Raw genomic sequence first — 19,116 nt, 5'->3', positions numbered from 1 at the left:
TATAAAATATGGAAATGAAAGTCTGTAAAACCCAAAATGTATGCAAAAATGATATTATTGTCACCCTTCTGGATACCTAGACATTCATCGTCATGGCTGCGCAGGAGGAGGGGCACTTGGTGTGATGACGCGTATGTACAGATATCCCCCATCGCTCCTCTACTGTCATTGTCACCTCGGACTCTCCGGTAGCACTATGCTGAGCTCTGCCATCCTCCTCACCCTGCTGTGCCTCCAGGTGGCACCCCCTATACAAGGTACCCTCCTCCTCCTCCAAACCAATACTTTAAAGGCTTTTTGGGTTATTGTTTTGTATGGCTTTGAGGATCAATGACGCAGGGGATATTTCTTGGCTGCATGATGGGGTCATATGATGAGTTCTGTGGGTGATGGGTCATGATTGGGGGTACTGTAGGTGACACATGAAATGGATTATGCTATGGGTACTGCTAGCTAGTGTTGAGCGGAATACGCCATATTCGATTTCGCGATATATCACAAAAATATATAGCCGAATATTCGTGAAATATTCGCTAAAATCGAATATTCGTGATATTTAAAAAAAAAAAAAAATTGCGAAATTTCGCTAATGCGAATTTATTGCGAACATTTTGCGAATTTTATTATTATTTTTTTTTTTTTCTGATTGGCTCTGATGCAAAAGAAGGGCGGAGAAAGTATTCTCGAATATTCGGAAAACGAATATTCGGAATATTTTATCAAAAAAAAAAATGTTGTGAAATATTTTGACAACTGTGGTAGGAGAACTCTGATTGGCTCTGATGCAAAAGAAGGGTGGAGAAAGTATTTGCGAATATTCGGAAATCGAATATTCGCGAATACTTTCTCCACCCTTTTTTTGCATCAGAGCCAATCAGAGTTGTCAAAATCTCGCAATCAATTTCGCATTCGCATTAGCGAAATTTCGATAAAATATCACCAATATTCGATTTCCGAATATTCGCGAATACTTTCTCCGCCCTTCTTTTGCATCAGAGCCAATCAGAAAAAATAAATAAAAAATTCGCAAAATGTTCGCAATTAATTGGCATTAGCGAAATTTCGCATTTTTTTAATATTCGGAATAGCGAATATTGGCCGCGAAATTCGAGATATTCGCGAATACTCGAATATGCCATATTCGAGCCGAATATTCGCAATACGAATATTCGTGAGCAACACTACTGCTAGCAGGGCCGGGACAATGGGTGGGCAGGAGGGGGGGGGGCTGCCCCTGGCTCAATGGTTAATTGCAGGGATGGGGGCACCCTGACCCTAAAGCCCTGTAGACATGGGCGAGAATCCCGTTGGTTTTCTCGACGGGATTCCTGGCAAGATTTTCTTGCCAAGCCCTGTGTACAGATGCACATTCTAAAAAACGCAGTTCTTTTAAATGGCAAGAACTCGGTGACGTCATCGACTACGAGGAGCATAGGGTGACCACATTCCCAAACGGCCAATCAGGGACCCCCTTCCCAAAAATCGGCCTTTTCCTAATAAATCACAACACAGCTGGGGCCGCGGGTGCGCGCTCTACCCAAAAGAACTAATCACGCCCCCAAAAAAGGCAGCCGCATCGCCACTTTACTCATTGACAGCGCTTGTCCTGACTGGCCGAGACCCGTTTTACCTTGTTCCAACGCTGGCTTTACACCACCCTGCTGTGATTAGACACAAGAGGTGGGATTTATGATTTCTCCAATCACAAGCAGGGGGGTAGGGATTTCTCCAATCACAAGCAGGGGGTAGGGATTTCTCCAATCACAAGCAGGGGGTAGGGATTTCTCCAATCACAAGCAGGGGGTGGGGATTGGGCCTTTCCAGCCATTCCCGGCCAGGACAAAGTGCTGTGAGTGAGTAAAGCGGTAATGTGGTGGCCTTTTTTGGGGGCAACAGATAGAGGGGAGGGGGGGTTTCTGTGTCAGCTTCATTCCGGGACACTGTATTGTCCTGGAATGAAGGTGCCCGGGACCTGGGGACAGACCTGCAAAATGCGGGACTGTCCCGGGCAATCTGGGACACGTGGTCACCCTAGAGGAGCATGCGTTAGTCACATTCGATGCTGTCGCCGCCATCTTGCTTCACGCTGCCTTGGAAGCTACCGCGCATGCGTCAAAGTCTCATCGAGCATGCGCGGGTTTCCATGGAGGCAGGTAAGCATACACACGCTCGGGTTTCTTGGTAGGAAAACACTGCCGAGAATCCCGAAGAGAAAATTGAGAATCCCGACGGAAAAATAGGTTTTTCTCGTCAAGATTCCCGGCAGTTTTCTCGATGAAAAACCATACACACGAACGATTTTCTCGGCAAAAAGCTCTGCCAGCTGTTTTCTTGCTGTTTCTGGCCGAGAAAACTGGCCGTGTGTACGAGGCCTAACCCTAAGGGAAAGGACGGGGCACAGTTTGGCATCTTTGCCCTGGGCGCTGGATGACCTTGTCCCGACACTGAGTGCTAGTGATGGTGGCATGCTATGGATGCTGTGGGTGATGGGGAAATGGTATGGGTACTGTGGGTGATGGGGTCATGTGATAAGTACTGTGGGTGATGGGGTCATGTGATAAGTACTGTGGGTGATGGGGTCATGTGATAAGTACTGTGGGTGATGGGGTCATGTGATAAGTATTGCGGGTGATGGGGTCATGTGATAAGTACTGTGGGTGATGGGGTCATGTGATAAGTACTGTGGGTGATGGGGGAAATGGTATGGGTACTGTGGGTGATGGGGTCATGTGATAAGTACTGTGGGTGATGGGGTCATGTGATAAGTACTGTGGGTGATGGGGGAAATGGTATGGGTACTGTGGGTGATGGGGTCATGTGATAAGTACTGTGGGTGATGGGGTCATGTGATAAGTACTGTGGGTGATGGGGTCATGTGATAAGTACTGTGGGTGATGGGGAAATGGTATGGGTACTATGGGTGATGGGGTCATGTGATAAGTACTATGGGTGATGGGGTCATGTGATAAGTACTCTGGGTGATGGGGGAAATGGTATGGGTACTGTGGGTGATGGGGTCATGTGATAATTACTGTGGGTGATGGGGTCATGTGATAAGTACTGTGGGTGATGGGGTCATGTGATAAGTACTGTGGGTGATGGGGTCATGTGATAAGTACTGTGGGTGATGGGGTCATGTGATAAGTACTGTGGGTGATGGGGTCATGTGATAAGTACTGTGGGTGATGGGGTCATGTGATAAGTACTGTGGGTGATGGGGTCATGTGATAAGTATTGCGGGTGATGGTGTCATGTTTTGGGTGTTCTGTATAATGGATCATGTTATGGGTACTGCTAGTGATGGAGGCATGCTCTGGATGCTGTGGGTGATGGGGGCATGTTATGGGTGTTGTCATTAAAGGTCCACCCCTGTATGAACCCAGATCTATAGGAGGTCTCTCTCGTATTGTATGTACTCAGATTTATAGGACAGTGGACACCTCTCCTGATGTAGGCCCTACAGAAGGTGTCTCCTGTATAGACTCGGATCCATAGGACACCTCTCCTGTATACATGTAGGACTGATCAATAGAAGTTCTACCTTGTATTGACTCAGATCTATAGGACAACACTCCTGTATAGACTCAGATCTATAGGAGGCCTCTCCTGTATAGACTCAGACCTATAGGAGGCCTCTCCCGTATAGACTCAGACCTATAGGAAGCCTCTCCTGTATAGACTCAGATCTATAGGAGGCCTCTCCTTTATAGACTCAGACCTATAGGAGGCCTCTCCCGTATAGACTCAGACCTATAGGAGGCCTCTCCTGTATAGACTCAGACCTATAGGAGGCCTCTCCTGTATAGACTCAGACCTATAGGAGGTCTCTCCTATATAGACTCAGACCTATAGGAGGCCTCTCCCGTATACACTCAGATCTATAGGAGGCCTCTCCTGTATAGACTCAGACCTATAGGAAGCCTCTCCTGTATACACTCAGACCTATAGGAGGCCTCTCCTTTATAGACTCAGACCTATAGGAGGCCTCTCCTGTATAGACTCAGATCTATAGGAGGCCTCTCCTGTATAGACTCAGACCTATAGGAGGCCTCTCCTGTATAGACTCAGATCTATAGGAGGCCTCTCCTGTATAGACTCAGACCTATAGGAGGCCTCTCCTGTATAGACTCAGACCTATAGGAGGCCTCTCCTGTATAGACTCAGATCTATAAGAGGCCTCTCCTGTATAGACTCAGACCTATAGGAAGCCTCTCCTGTATAGACTCAGATCTATAGGAGGCCTCTCCTGTATAGACTCAGACCTATAGGAGGCCTCTCCCGTATAGACTCAGACCTATAGGAGGCCTCTCCTGTATAGACTCAGACCTATAGGAGGCCTCTCCTGTATAGACTCAGACCTATAGGAGGCCTCTCCCGTATAGACTCAGACTTATAGGAGGCCTCTCTTAGCACTGCCCTGGTTTTTCAATGCAGCCTCACCGGTGACCATCAGTCAAGCCAACTCCAGTGCCCATCAATGCAGCGTGATCACTGGGGAAGGTTACATGGGGTGTATGGGGGGGAGATGGGGGGTCAGCTAGGGGTGTAAGGGTCTCTCACCTCAGTGATCTCAGCTCAGCAGGTCCTTGCATGCCACGTCTCGACTCCCTGGCATGCCCTGCCTTTGCCTACTTCCAAGAATCCGGTCCCAGGGAGTTGTAGTTTCCTCTGCACTGCTCTGTTATCCACCCACTTGGAGCTTGAGCACGGACTACAACTCCCGGAATGCAACAGCTAGTGGTCAGCCGCCATGGCCGTGCCCCCGGCCCAACTTCCTAGACCAGAATAAAAAAGAAAATGGTAGCGGGCAGCGGCTGCCGGCCATTTTGAACATAAGTTGGGGCGACCTGGGAGGCAATTGCCACCCTGCCCCCTGGCCCAGCCTTCCCCTGCTACCTTGTATCAACTCAGATCTATAAGAGGCCTCTCCTGTATAAACTCAGACCTGTAGAAGGCCTCTCCTGTATGGGCTGAGATCTATAGGAGGCCTCTCCTGTATGGGCTGAGATCTATAGGAGGCCTCTCCTGTATGGGCTGAGATCTATAGGGGGCCTCTCCTGTATGGGCTGAAATCTATAGGAGGCCTCTCCTGTATGGGCTGAGATCTATAGGAGGCCTCTCCTGTATGGGCTGAGATCTATAGGAGGCCTCTTCTGTATGGGCTGAGATCTATAGGAGGCCTCTCCTGTATGGGCTGAGATCTATAGGAGGCCTCTCCTGTATGGGCTGAGATCTATAGGAGGCCTCTTCTGTATGGGCTGAGATCTATAGGAGGCCTCTCCTGTATGGGCTGAGATCTATAGGAGGCCTCTCCTGTATGGGCTGAGATCTATAGGATGCCTCTCCTGTATGGGCTGAGATCTATAGGAGGCCTCTCCTGTATGGGCTGAGATCTATAAGGGGCCTCTCCTGTATGAACTGAGATCTATAGGATGCCTCTCCTGTATGGGATGAGATCTATAGGAGGCCTCTCCTGTATGAGCTGAGATCTATAGGATGCCTCTCCTATAATTATGTGTCCATACAGGAGAGGCCGGAATAAGGCTGGAACACAACTTTGCAGATGGACTGTAGCTTCCCTGTCCAACAAACTGCAAACCAACTACATTCGGCTCAAACTCATGGTCGATCGTAACCCGAAGCTCATCCTTGATGATGAGTGGTGTCTCTGTGTTTTCTGCGTCCTTGCTGCTTTGCATAATGATATGTACACACTATATATACACTCTATATATACACACTACACAGAGCCGGCTGGAGCTTTGCATGGAGTCCTGTCCCTGGAGATAATGAGAAGATAAACACCAGCCGCCCAGCGATGCAAATTCTCAGGGAAATTTGGGTGTACGCTATGCGCATTTCTCCTGTGCTAATAATAAGCACACATTCCGTCTAATGATATATTAGACATGTGCACTGCCGAAAAAAAATTGTTGTTTTAGTTTTTGTTCCTTTTTTCGGAAATTCTGGAAATTCGAAAAAAAAACATTAAAATTGTTTTTGTTTCATTAGTTTTTTTGCTTTTTTTGGAAATTCAGAATTTTTTTTTTTTTCGTTTTATTTGTTTTTTTACTTTTTTTGGAAATTCGAAAATTCGGAATTTCCAAATTCAGAATTTTTTGAATTTCCGAAAAAGCAAAAAGCTAATAAAACGAAAAACTAAAAAATTTATTTTAGTAGATTCTAAAAATTCGGAATTCGGAAATTTCCCATTTTCGAATTTTCTATTTTCAAATTTTAGAACGGCTCTGATTGGCTACGCTCCGCTCTGGCGCCCCCCCTACCCCAGGCCAAACGCGGTACTACACACCGCTGTGGCTTGAATCCTGCTCGTGTTGCGAGACAACACTCGCAAACCGAGTTAGGATTTTTAAAAATACACAGCGCTCGTTTTGCGAAATGCTCGTTAACCGCATTACTCGCAATCCGAGGTTCCACTGTATGTGGATAAGTAACACCAGAGATGATAGGGACCCCCATAATCAGCACAGCAGCTGTGCAGACCCCAAATCTATGACTTCTATAGTAGAGTTTGCCCCGTACACACGAGCGGTATTCCTGTCGGAAAAAGTTGGTTGTTTTTCCGACGGAATTCCTCTCAAGCCTGCCTTGCATAAACACGGTCCCACAAAAGTTTGGTGGACTTTTGACTGCCAAGATTGCGTGACGTAAAAGACTACGATGAACTGAGAAAATTAAGTTCTATGCTTCTGAGCATGCGTCAATTTGTTTCCGAGCATGTGTTGGAATTTTGTGCGTCGGAATTTGATAGGAAATTCCAATCTGATTTTTTCCTGACGGGAAAACAGGGAACCTGCTCTCTATCTTTTTCCAGCAGTTGGAAAAAGTCTAATGGAGCGTTATACACATGGGCGGGGTTCCCGACCAAAAGCGCTCATCTGACTTTTTCCGATGGGAAAACCGGTCCTGTGTACGGGGCATTAGAAGAAGCTGCCAGGTTTTCTAACTTTCCACTATCTAGAAAAAAACAATGAAACCCTAATTTGGGGTGCACTTATTTAATTTGGCACATTTCAAGTTTAAGGTTCTAGTTGTGCTTTTGTCTCCTCTGTAGGGTCTTCTCTCTTCAGTGGCTTAACGTTTGTTACCTCTTTCATGGAACCTTCTTCATCGTCCGACAGCCAGTTTGGGCTCATCCTGAACGGGATGGACTGCTGTGCTACGGCCAATGTGACAATACGAGGTTCTAACTTCTTCCAGAGCGTTACCCTCCAGCCGGGAGAAACAGTCGCCCTCGCTATTCCAGACAGTGTCACGCTCAATGGCAATTCTATCTCCTCTACCGGAGTCATTGTGATTTCCTCCAATAGCATTATATCTGTCATCTCCAAGGTCTGGGGGAATGGTGGCTACGACTGGTCATACGTCTACCCAGTGGATCTTCTAGACAAAGAATATTATATCATCACGCCCTTCTCCTTCTTGCAGAACAACGCCCAATTTTCCATACTAAGCCTGGACCAGAAAACTTCTGTGACAGTTACATTATCTGTTGGCTCCATCACATTGCAGGACCAGTCCTTTACATCTGGAAATCCAGCAAGCTTCCAACTCCCGCCCTACCAAGGCGCCCAGTTTCAGCTGCCTGGCGGTGACCTCTCCGGAACATTCATACAAGCGGATAAACCTATCGCCGTTCTGAGTGGCAATCAAGGGTTCATTTATACATTTTTCAGAATGGATAGCTACAACTTTGGCTACACCTTTGAGCAGCTGCTCCCCATAAGTAGGTGGGGGAGATTGTTTTTAGTGCCCCCGATGTCTATCCAGTTGGGGAGCGAAAAAATCCTGGTGATGGCTTCTCAAACCACAAATCTGGATATATATAACGGGTCCGTAGTCATGGCCTCCACACAAATGTCGCAAGGAGACACTTTTGAGCAAGCGATCAAAACAAATGCCCTCTGGATCAAGGCCGATCAGGATGTGATGGTCGTGTTTGTCTGTTCTGGAGGTCTTGGTGGTCTAGTAAACAGACCCCTGAATCCCTTCATGTCCAATGTGATGCCCACCGCCATGCTTGAGACTTCCCAGGTGGTCCATGCTCCCACCCGCTTCACAACCCACCTGCTTGTAGTTCCCATTGGTAGCCAAAAGTCAAGCATAGCGGTGGATGGAATCTCACTCCCACCGATCACCGACTGGAATGACGATGATTTCAAGACACTGAATTACTCCTGGGTGGAGGTGACCGTCTCCCCGGGATCTCACTATGTTCAGCAACTTTCGAATGAAGATGTCTGGGTCATGTCCTACAGCACTGCCGGTAATTATTCTCTTTATTTTGCCATTCCTGTAATTGATTTTAATATTGTGGTTGATCAGCAGAGATACAGAGATACAAGCTTCACGGCATAAATAATTACTCTAATTACTCTGGCTCATTTACACTTCCTTCAACTTTAGCACATATTACAGCGCCTGTCACTTTAATATGCTTTTTTGATGTGTTTTTGATGCTTCTATGAAGTTTTTTTGAAGTTTTATGGAAGCTTGGCAAATGCCCTGTGTGTGTGTTGATGTGCTACTTGTTTTAAAGGGGCCCAGTAGAATCCTTGCTCAGTATTACCCCCCACTCAACAGATCCCCAGCTCCTTAGCACCCCTGTTCAGCACATACCCAGTGTCAGGAAAGGGTTCACCCGTTGGTGGCGCTGTCAGTCCCGTGGATCGCAGTACCGATGTCCACCAGCGGGTGTCTTCCTACAGCCAGAATCTGTAATAAAAGATTTCACCTGCTGGTGGCACTGTCAGATCCATGGGCCGTAGTACAGGTGTCCACCAGCGGGTGTTTTCCGGCAGTGTTGAGCCGACATTATCTCCTGCGGTTAGGCGCCACCTGAGCCTGATTGCAGGAGATATGTATAAATAACCGGCAAATCACACTCTCTAGTTGCCTTGGTATCGTCCTTGTGCCCTGACCTGCTAGCCTGTTATTCTGAACCTGTACCTGAACCTGTTCCTGAACCCCGTACTCTGTATCCTGATCCTGAACCCGGATGCAGCTCTAGGCTTTGTGAGGCCTTAGGCAAAATTTGACATGGGGCCCCACTCACACCCATTTTGGAAAAATAATTCAAGGACAAGAGCCTCTTCCCCACAACCCTGGCCAGTGGTTGTGGGGGTCTTTAACAAGGCAGCCCCCAGATCCTGCTCTTTAATAACTAAGGGGCACCTGATGAACCCAGCCCCCTTGTGATGTCATTGACTGAGGGCATGTTGGGTCATTGATATCACAATATTCACTTATTGTTAAGGACACTGGTTGCCCCGCTCCTGAGTCAGGGCTCTTAACGCTGCCTGAGCACAGCAGCGTTAAGGTCCCCTGTCCCTCAAAACTGGGGTAATGCATTGGGTAAGCTAGGTGGCCGCAAGGCCCCTGTGAGTGCGAAGCTTTAGTCGACTGTAACGGACCTATGAACTATTCTGCCTACAGAGGACTGCATGACTTGTTACTGAGCTCAAAGGGTTAATTGTAGAGTGACTTTTTCACTGCTAAATGCTTATTGACTCTCTGTTGTGTATTACCAGTTAACAGCCTCCTGCCAGGTATATGCTAACGTGATCATCTGTGAGTGTGTATTGAGAAAGGAATGTGCCCGGCCAGGTCATGTTAAGTGGATCTCAGTGCCGGAACGTCTAGAGACTGATTGATTCAAGGAGATGTCATTATTTCAAAGTATCTGTGTGAAGGGGGGGGGCGGAGATTGTCATTGTTCCTGTCACAGTTGTAATAAGCACATATAAGCTAAGGGAAATGTCCCATTAAATGAGTCTTGTTTGACCCTTCAACACGCAGCCTCGTCTCGTTCTTGATGGGGGACCCTCTCTCTCTCTGGATCTCGTGGATGGGGATATACCGGTTTTACTTGCATATCGCACTTTGCCAGGGAAAAGGACGTCTCCAACGGCTGATACCCTCTCACTAGCCCGGGTAGCCGTTACAGCGACTAATTTGCCTAATTAAAGAGACGCCTCTGCCTGAACCTGTTACCTGTGTACCTGATCCTGTCTCCCTGTCCTGATCCCCACCCGGTCCCACCTGTTACCTTGCATCCCTGCCCTGCAGTCTGATCCATCCATCCTCTCCCTGTTTGTTCCCCATCTGCTGATCTCCCGTTGATGACCTGGCCTGGCTATTGTTTATGATTCCGGTATTTCCCATTTATTGTACATACCTGTCTGATTGTTGTTATTTGTGGGTCTCTGTCTGTTGGTTGTCATATTAGAGGTGGTTGTATTTATATTATTCACTTACCTTAATAAATGACTATATTTTCACTTACATGTGTTTGGTGTTCCTCTGCTGCTATTTACGCAGTTCTGGTCACACCTGGTCTGTGACACCCAGCGCACTAGTACCATCACTCAGCAGATCCCCTGCTCAGTAGTACCCCCAACTCTGCTGATGTCCCACTCAGTAATACCCCTCATCTTTGCTGATCCCCCACTGAGTAGCAACCCCCAGCTCTGCTGATCCTCCACTCAGTAGTAACCCACAGCGCTGCTGATCCTCTGATTTGCTGATCCTCCCTTCTGTCTGGTTCCTGCTCCCCTCCTGCTATATTGCTCCCAGGCTGCACAGCATGTGTGACATCTGCTAGTTTCCCCCTATCGCTCCCTCAGCTCTGCTGATCCTCTTTCTCATCTTTTGCTATAGTGTTCCCATGTTGCACACCACGTGTGCCGTCTGCTAGGTGCTCCTCTCCAGTCTGGACCCCGCTCACCTTCCTGCTGCTCCACGCTGTCTAGAAATCCATGTATGTGGAACTTGTCCTGAGTTCCCTGTGGGTGGAGCCTCTCTGGAGATCCCTGTAGGTGGAAAGTGTCCAGAGTTCCCTGTGGGTGGAGCCTGTTTGGAGATCCCGTAGGCGGAATCGGTCTAGAAATCCCTGTATGAGGAACTTGTCCGGAGTTCCCTGTAGGTGGCGCCTGTCTGGAGATCCCTATGGGTGGAACCTGTCCAGAGATACCTTGGGTTCATCATTTGGGCTACCAGCTACCGCCAGCCACCTTGTGAGAGAGGTGTTACACCCCCCGGAGACTGCAAATAACTGTTTGTACTAGGCTGAACTGTGCTGGGTGGTTTAGCACTAGTGATTTCTTCTTATACTCTATTTTCTCTGTTATTTGCTGCCACCTAGTGACATTTGTGGGAGTTACACCTGGGCAGCCTTATTGTCATATGTGTTTTACATACCGTTTACCTTTTTAGTGGTATTTTTAACATCTCTTGTATTCGCACAGTAAACTTCAAGTTGCACATTACGATTTGGCTGATACCTCTACATAACAGAACAGAAGAGCACACTTGGTACAGCTCCATCCAAGGAGGACATATTTTAGAAATGGATGAGATGTTATATTAATCTGTGACTTTCTATTCTGCACAGGCAACGCACAATCAGATTTCAACGCTGGGAACACCTCCGACTCCTTCAACTTCTATGGCAGTGGTTTGAGCTGTACCTGCCAGGGCCCGCTAAATGAGATGACCACTCCACCCACCACTCTACATACGTTAACCATTCCCACCACCAGTCATCATACGACGACCATCTCCACCACCAGTCTACATACGACAAACACCCCTACCACCAGTCTACATACGACAAACACCTCTACCACCAGTCTACATACGACAAACACCTCCACCACCAGTCTACATACGACAAACACCCCCACCACCAGTCTACATACGACAAACACCACCACCACCAGTCTACATACGACAAACACCACCACCACCAGTCTACATACGACAAACACCACCACCACCAGTCTACATACAACAAACACCCCCACCACCAGTCTACATACGACAAACACCCCCACCACCAGTCTACATACGACAAACACCCCCACCACCAGTCTACATACGACAAACACCACCACCACCAGTCCACACACGACCACTTCCACCACTCTTCATCAGACGACCACTCCCACGACCAGTTTTCATCAGACGACCACTCCCACCACAAATCTTCATGAGATGACTACTCCCACTACCACCACTGTGGTCACCAGCCTGAGCAACAAGTCCTGTGAAGGTAGGAAGGGTTACTGCTAATCAAAGCTGAACTCTAGACATATATATAATGCACAAATAAATGCATGTATTTATGTATTTCATAACCACTTGACATCATGAACATTTACCCTCTTAATGACCAGGCCATTTTTTTAGTGATGAGCGACCTATAATGGGACTCTAATAATGTGGCGAGCAATGTAAAACTAACTGATGCTGAAGGGGAACTGACTAGCTGACACTGACATAACCAGTGACACTAGCTGGGAAGGGGTTGACATCTAGGGGTGATCAAACTGTGTAACTGCTTTTACTGCAGGGAGAAAAATCAGCCACATCGCTGCTCCATGTACAGAGCCCTGTATTGTTAGTAAACACAGAATCTGTGCTGTGATTTGCTAAGCTGATCAGCAGGTTCCCGGCCATAAATCATTGGCTGGGACCTGCTGACTGACTTACGCTGTACGAAATCACAGCACAGATCAGGCAGCGGGCGTGCCACCTATCGAGAAATGTAAAAATCACGTACATGTACGTGATTTAACGCAGCGTGCCTGCCCCGCCGCTGTACAACTACATGGATCGGTCCACTAGTGGTTAATACACCATTAAACTGGATAAGAGGAAAAGTAAAAATCAGCATGTAAGAGGAGCTTCATGATCAGCTAGACTTGGCATCAAGAGCACAAGGCCCCACCCCCGCTAGAACATTGTCCTCCCCTGCTGAAGCCAAACCCTCGGCCATCTTTTGCCCCACTCCATATAAGAGGTCTCCACACAACATTCCTGGGTATTGACCTTTTACTAGACATGTGCAATTAGTTTTGTTCTGAATTCGTTTTTTTAACAAATTTTGACAAATTTGTTAATTCAGAAAATTATGAGTTAATGAAAACCGGTTTAACAAATTTTTTTCAAATAATCGTCAATTCAAAAATTCGTAAATTTATAGATTGGAGTCTTCGAATATTCGACAATTCGTAAATTTGAATATTTGAAAATACAAAAATCCAGTAGTTGTTGTTTCAGTTGTAGTTGTTGTTTCAGTTGTAGTTGTTGTTTCAGTTGTGGTTGTTGTTTTAGTTGTTGTTGTGGTAATCAGTTGTTATTGTAGTTGTTGTTTTCAGTTGTTTCAATTGTTGTTTCAGTTGTTGTTATTTCTGTTTCAGTAGTTGTTTCAGTAGTTGTTGTTGCTTCTGTTTCAGTAGTTGTTGTTTCAGTAGTTGTTGTTTCAGTAGTATTAGTTGTTTTCAGTTGTTGTTTTCAGTTATTGTTGTTTCAGTTGCTGTTGTTGTTTTTGCTATTGTTGTTGTTTTCAGTTGTTGTAGTTTTCAGTTGTAGTTGTTTCAGTTGTTGTTTGTTAAGTTTTAACTTAACTATTATTAACTATTAAATTATAAGTATTGGAATTTCCTTTCAAATTTGGCTTTTAGTGAACGTAACGAATACGATTTTATCCGAAGTTACGAATTATCAGAAACGTATTATTGTTAATTCATTCCATTCCATTTGTTTAGATGTGGCATTCTTTATTTCGGGTGATTCGTAACATCGGATACTTTTTTATTTGTTACGTTGACTAACAGCCAAATTTGAGATGAAATTCCAATACCTATAATTTAATAGTTAGTTATTATTAGTTAGTTAGTTAGTTAGTTATTATTTTGAACTGTGGGGTTTTGGTTCTTTCAAATTTTCGGATTTTCTTTCTTATTTTTGAATTTACGAATTTTCGAATTTACGAAATTTCGAATTTATGAATTTATGCATTTTGATCATAAAGAATGACCCGAAAAACGAAGAAAAATAAAACCTGAAGAAAATGAAAACGAAAATTAACACATTTTTTGTCAGTGCACATGTCTATCTTTTACAGTGGGGATGGAAAGTTTGGGCACCCCAGGTAAAAATTTGTATTAATGTGCATAACGAAGCCAAGGAACAATGGAAAAATCTCCAAAAGGCATCAAATTACAGATTAGACATTCTTATAATATGTCAAAAAAAGTTACATTTTATTTCCATCATTTACACTTTCATTATTACAGAAAACAAAAAAATGGCGTCTGCAAAAGTTTGGGCACCCTGCAGAATTTCTAGCATGCCCCGCCCCCTTTGCAAAGCTGAGACCTGCCAGTGTCATGGATTGTTCTCAATCATCGTCTGGGAAGACCAGGTGATGTCAATCTCAAAGGTTTTAAATGCCCAGACTCATCTGACCCTCCCCCAACAATCAGCACCATGGCTTCTTCTAAGCAGTTGTCTAGAAAACTGAAAGTGAAAATAGTTGTCGCTCACAAAGCTGGAGAAGCGATAAGAAGATAGCAAAGCGTTTTCAGATGTCAGTATCCCCTGTTCGGAATGTAATTAAGAAATGGCAGTCATCAGGAACAGTGGAAGGTAAAGCAAGATCTGGAAGACCAAGAAAAATCTCAGACAGAACAGCTTGCAGGATTGTGAGAAAAGCAATTCAAATCCCACGTGTGACGGCACGATCCCTCCAGAAAGATCTGGCAGACACTGGAGTTGTGGTACACTATTCCACTATAAAGAGATACTTGAACAAATATGGTCTTCATGGAAGAGTCATCAGAAGAAAACCTCTTCTACGTCCCCACCACAAAAATCAGCGTTTGAACTTTGCAAATGAACATATAGACAAGCCTGACGCATTTTGGAAACAAGTTCTGTGGACCGATGAGGATAAAATAGAACTTTTTGGCCGGAATGAGCAAAGGTACGTTTGGAGAAGAAAGGGCACAGAATTTCATGAAAAGAACCTCTGTCCAACTGTGAAGCATGGGGGTGGATCAATCATGCTTTGGGGTTGTATTGCAGCCAGTGGCACAGGGAACATTTCACAAGAAGAAGGAAAAATGGATTCCATAAAATTTCAGCAAATTTTGGATGGTAACTTGATGCCATCTGTGAAAAAGCTGAAGTTAAAGAGAGGATGGCTTCTACAAATGGATAATGATCCTAAACACACCTCAAAATCCACGGGGGAGGGATTACACCAAGAGGCGTAAACTGAAGGTTTTGCCATGGCCTTCACAATCTCCTGACCCCAACATAATTGAAAATCTATGGATAGACCTTAAAAGAGCCGTGCGTGACAGACAGCTCAGAAATCTCACAGAACCGGAAGACTTGTGTAAGGAAGAATGGGCAAAGATCCCTCAAACAAGAATTGGAAGACTCTTGGCTGGCTACAAAAAGTGTTTACAAGCTGTGATACTTGCCAAAGGGGGCAGTACAAGATATTAACTCTGCAGGGTGCCCAAACTTTTCCACACGCCATTTGTTTGTTTTCTGTAATTTTGAAAGTGTAAATGATGGAAATAAAATGTAACTTTTTTTGACATATTATAAGAATGTCTAATCTGTAATTTGATGCCTTTTGGAGATTTTTCCATCTTTCCTCGGCTTAGTTATGCACATTAATACAAATCTTTAACTGGGGTTGCCCAAACTTTCGATCCCCACTGTACATCCCCAAAGGAAGGAATGTCCACACATAAAGTAGTTTGCTTCACTTTAATGATGGAATTCTGGAAATGGCATATCAGTCACATCACATTGACAAAGCGGAGTCACTTTACATTACATAACCATTCACCTTTTGTGGACGGTCCGCAGTAATCACATGTGAAAGCATTTTCAGCACCTTGGCAGCCATCTCCCTTTTTCAGTCTCTTCTTCACCCCAGGGTCTTTAGTACTCACAGGACTAAGCTCCCTGTAGTCACCTCCTTGCTAGTTACACCTCTCCTGGGACACTCCATGGAAGCAGCCTGTACGGTTTTCTCGGCCAGAAACAGCAAAAAACTGCTGGCAGAGGCTTTTCGCCGAGTAAACCGAGCGTGTGTACGGGGCTTTGAGGTTTCCCGTCGGGAAAACTGCCCAGAATCTCGACTAGAAAAATTGATAACCTGCTCTCTATTTTCTCGTTGTGATTCTTGGCAGTGTTTTCCTGCCGAGAAACCAGAGAGTGTGTATACTTACCTGCCTCCATGGAAACCCGCGCATGCTCGAAATGACTTTGACGCATGCGCGGTAGCTTCCAAGGCATAGGTAGGGTGAAGCAAGATGGCGGCGACGGCATCGAATGTGACGAGCGCAGTATGTACACTCGGCCGGCATGAAAATCTTGCCGGGAATCTCGTCAGGAAAATCATTGTTTTTTTTCCCGACGAGAATCCCGCCGTGTGTACAGGGCTCCACCCATGGAACTCTTGGCTTCGCCTAAAAGGCCCTTTGCATTCTGTACTAGCTCCAACCTCCATAAGAGACAGAAAGACTACAGCCAGCTCTTTCGGGGTGCAGGTCTACTCCTCTTGTCCTCCTGCCCTATCCAGAGCCTACACATGCTGGTTACATCCTCATAGGTGTGGGGTGTTTAGCTCCCATGTAGTGTTCGGCGAACATTGCCTGCTCGCCCTAATCGGGATATGCCCTGCAATGCACTGCGTGCCACACAGTGCATTCTGAGCCCGGACTGGGCAAAGCTTTGCCCAGTTAAGGCGCAGTAAAAGCTGGTTGTTAAAGAGCGGGGCCGGGAAGCCGGTCACCGAGTCCTTAACAACTGATGAGTTATCATTTGTCAATGGTGTTCCCCGCTGACAGCTGAATAATAATAAAAACATTTTCAGGAGAAGAGTTTCGTAGTCGGGGACACAAGCCAAGGTTGGTGCAGGAGAAGAGTTTAGTAGTCAGGGGTTATGTGCAAAGATCAGTGCAAGAGAAGATTTTTACATTCGAGGGTCACAAGCCAAGGCCGTGAAGGAGAAGAGTTCTGTAGTCGGGGTCATAAGCCAAGGTCGTGCAGGAGAAGAGTTTCGTAGTCAGGGGTCACAATCCAAGGTTGGTTTAGGAGAAGAGTTTCATAGTCAGGGGGTCACAACAAGCCAAGGTTGGTGTAGGAGAAGAGTTTCGTAGTCTGGGTCACAAGACAAGGTCGGTGTAGAAGAAGAGTTCTGTAGTCGGGGTCACAAGCCAAGGTCGTGCAGGAGAAGAGTTTCGTAGTCAGGGGACACAAGCCAAGGTTGGTGTAGGAGAAGAGTTTCGTAGTCAGGGGACACAAGCCAAGGTCGGTGTAGAAGAAGAGTTCTGTAGTCTGGGGCACAAGCCAAGGTCGGTGTAGAAGAAGAGTTCTGTAGTCTGGGGCACAAGCCAAGGTCGGTGTAGAAGAAGAGTTCTGTAGTCTGGGGCACAAGCCAAGGTCGATGCAGAAGAAGAGTTCTGTAGTCGGGGGTCACAAAGCAAGGTTGGTGCAGGAGAATGGTTTCGTAGTCTGGGGACACAAGCCAAGGTTGATGCAGGAGAAGAGTTTCGTAGTCGGGGGTCACAATCCAAGGTCGGTACAGGAGAAGAGTTTTGTAGTCTGGGGACACAAGCCAAGGTTGATGTAGGAGAAGAGTTTCATAGTCGGGGGTCACAATCCAAGGTCGGTATAGGAGAAGAGTTTTGTAGTCGGGGTCACAAGCCAAGGTCGGTGCAGGAGAAGAGTTTTGTAGTCTGGGTCACAAGCCAAGATCGGTGTAGAAGAGTTTTGTAGTCAGGGTCACAAGCCAAGGTTGGTGTAGGAGAAGAGTTTCGTAGTCGGGGACACAAGCCAAGGTCGGTGCAGGCGAAGAGTTTTGTAGTCAGGGGTAACGTGCAAAGATCAGTGCAAGAGAAGATTTTTACGGGAACGCCACCTAGCGGCGGCGAAAAAATGCAGCTTAGATCCGACGTCGCACGACCGCGCAATTGTCAGTTAAAGCAACGCAGTGCCGAATCGCAAAAAGTGGCCCGGTCATTTGGCAGCCAAATGGTTCCGGGGCTGAAGTGGTTAAAACCAAATATATATATATATCATGTTTGAGGGTTCTAAGAATACAGTTTGTTACATGATGTGAACAAAAAGTGCCAAAAAAGAGCCGGACTGGAAGTAGTTAAAATCTACAGCTAAATGGGGGGTTGGGGGTTGGGCTCACATTGCGTTCCCCTTAAAATTCCCACCAGACATGAAGGGCGTGGTATGAATTGGGGGGGGGGGGGGACCCCAGCGCTGAGCTGACATTTCATTGGGTGCACCTACATGGAAGGTGGTCTGCTATGCGAGGGGAGGGGTCTATGGAAAGGGAGGAGGAGTAGAATATAATGGGGCAGATGGGGGGGATCAGATGCTACTGGAGGATGAGGGAAAGGAGGAGGGGCCACTGGTCAGGTGATAAGAAGGTCGTCATTCAGCGCTGGGGGCGTGTTGTCTAGAATACAATCCTCACTTCTCTCCCTTCTCTAACGCGTTTCTCTTCCTCCTGCAGATGGGTTGGCTGAAATCTACTTGGTGGACACTCCCCTTAGTTGGTGGGACGCCCTACGCTACTGCCGCCAACACTACACCGACCTGTTAAGTGTGCCCGGTGACCTCACCCAGGACCTTGTGGCCTCCATGATTAAGCAGGCCGGAGCGTTGGGGACCGGACTATGGATCGGCCTCCGCAGGCACAAAGTGTGGGGGTACCTGTACTGGACGGATGGGCGACCCACCGACTACATGAACTGGGGGGATGGTATGCCGAGCGACCCCGTCACCAACCTGTGTACCCTCATCTCACCAGACAAGAACTTCACCTGGTGTGACCAGTGCTGTGCCACCCAGCTTGGTTTTATCTGCTACTGACCCCCCCCCCCCCCCAGATATATAACACCTGCTGATCACTATTAACCCCCTCCCCCGGGATATATAACACCCACCCATCACTACTGACCCCTCCCCCCAGGGTATATAACACCCACCCATCACTACTGACATCCCTCCCCCCAGGGTATATAACACCCACCCATCACTACTGACCCCCCCAGGGTATATAACACCCACCCATCACTACTGACCCCTCCCCCCAGGGTATATAACTCCCACCAATCACTACTGACCCCTCCCCCCCGGGTATATAACACCCACCCATCACTACTGACCCCCCCAGGGTATATAACACCCACCCATCACTACTGACCCCTCCCCCCAGGGTATATAACACCCACCAATCACTACTGACCCCTCCCCCCAGGGTATATA

At 46.7% G+C, this 19,116-nt stretch overlaps 1 protein-coding gene across 1 annotated transcript in view; it reads left to right on the top strand.

Annotated features, from left to right (window-relative positions):
- The window catches only part of LOC120946154 (mucin-17-like), a 43,250-nt gene extending 24,441 nt beyond the window's left edge, over nucleotides 1–18,809 (top strand). The window contains exons 4-6 of the mRNA XM_040360957.1: nucleotides 7,076–8,287; nucleotides 11,414–12,073; nucleotides 18,362–18,809. Coding sequence (XP_040216891.1) covers nucleotides 7,076–8,287; nucleotides 11,414–12,073; nucleotides 18,362–18,720 — 2,231 coding nt within the window. The 3' untranslated portion in view covers nucleotides 18,721–18,809. The remainder of the gene's footprint in view (nucleotides 1–7,075; nucleotides 8,288–11,413; nucleotides 12,074–18,361) is intronic.
- Nucleotides 18,810–19,116: the final 307 nt, after the last annotated feature.

Source organism: Rana temporaria, chromosome 1 (assembly GCF_905171775.1).
Source record: "Rana temporaria chromosome 1, aRanTem1.1, whole genome shotgun sequence".
NCBI classification, from domain to species: domain Eukaryota; kingdom Metazoa; phylum Chordata; class Amphibia; order Anura; family Ranidae; genus Rana; species Rana temporaria.
The sequence above is the reverse complement of the archived record's forward strand: the minus strand, read 5'-3'. Positions and strand labels throughout refer to the sequence as shown.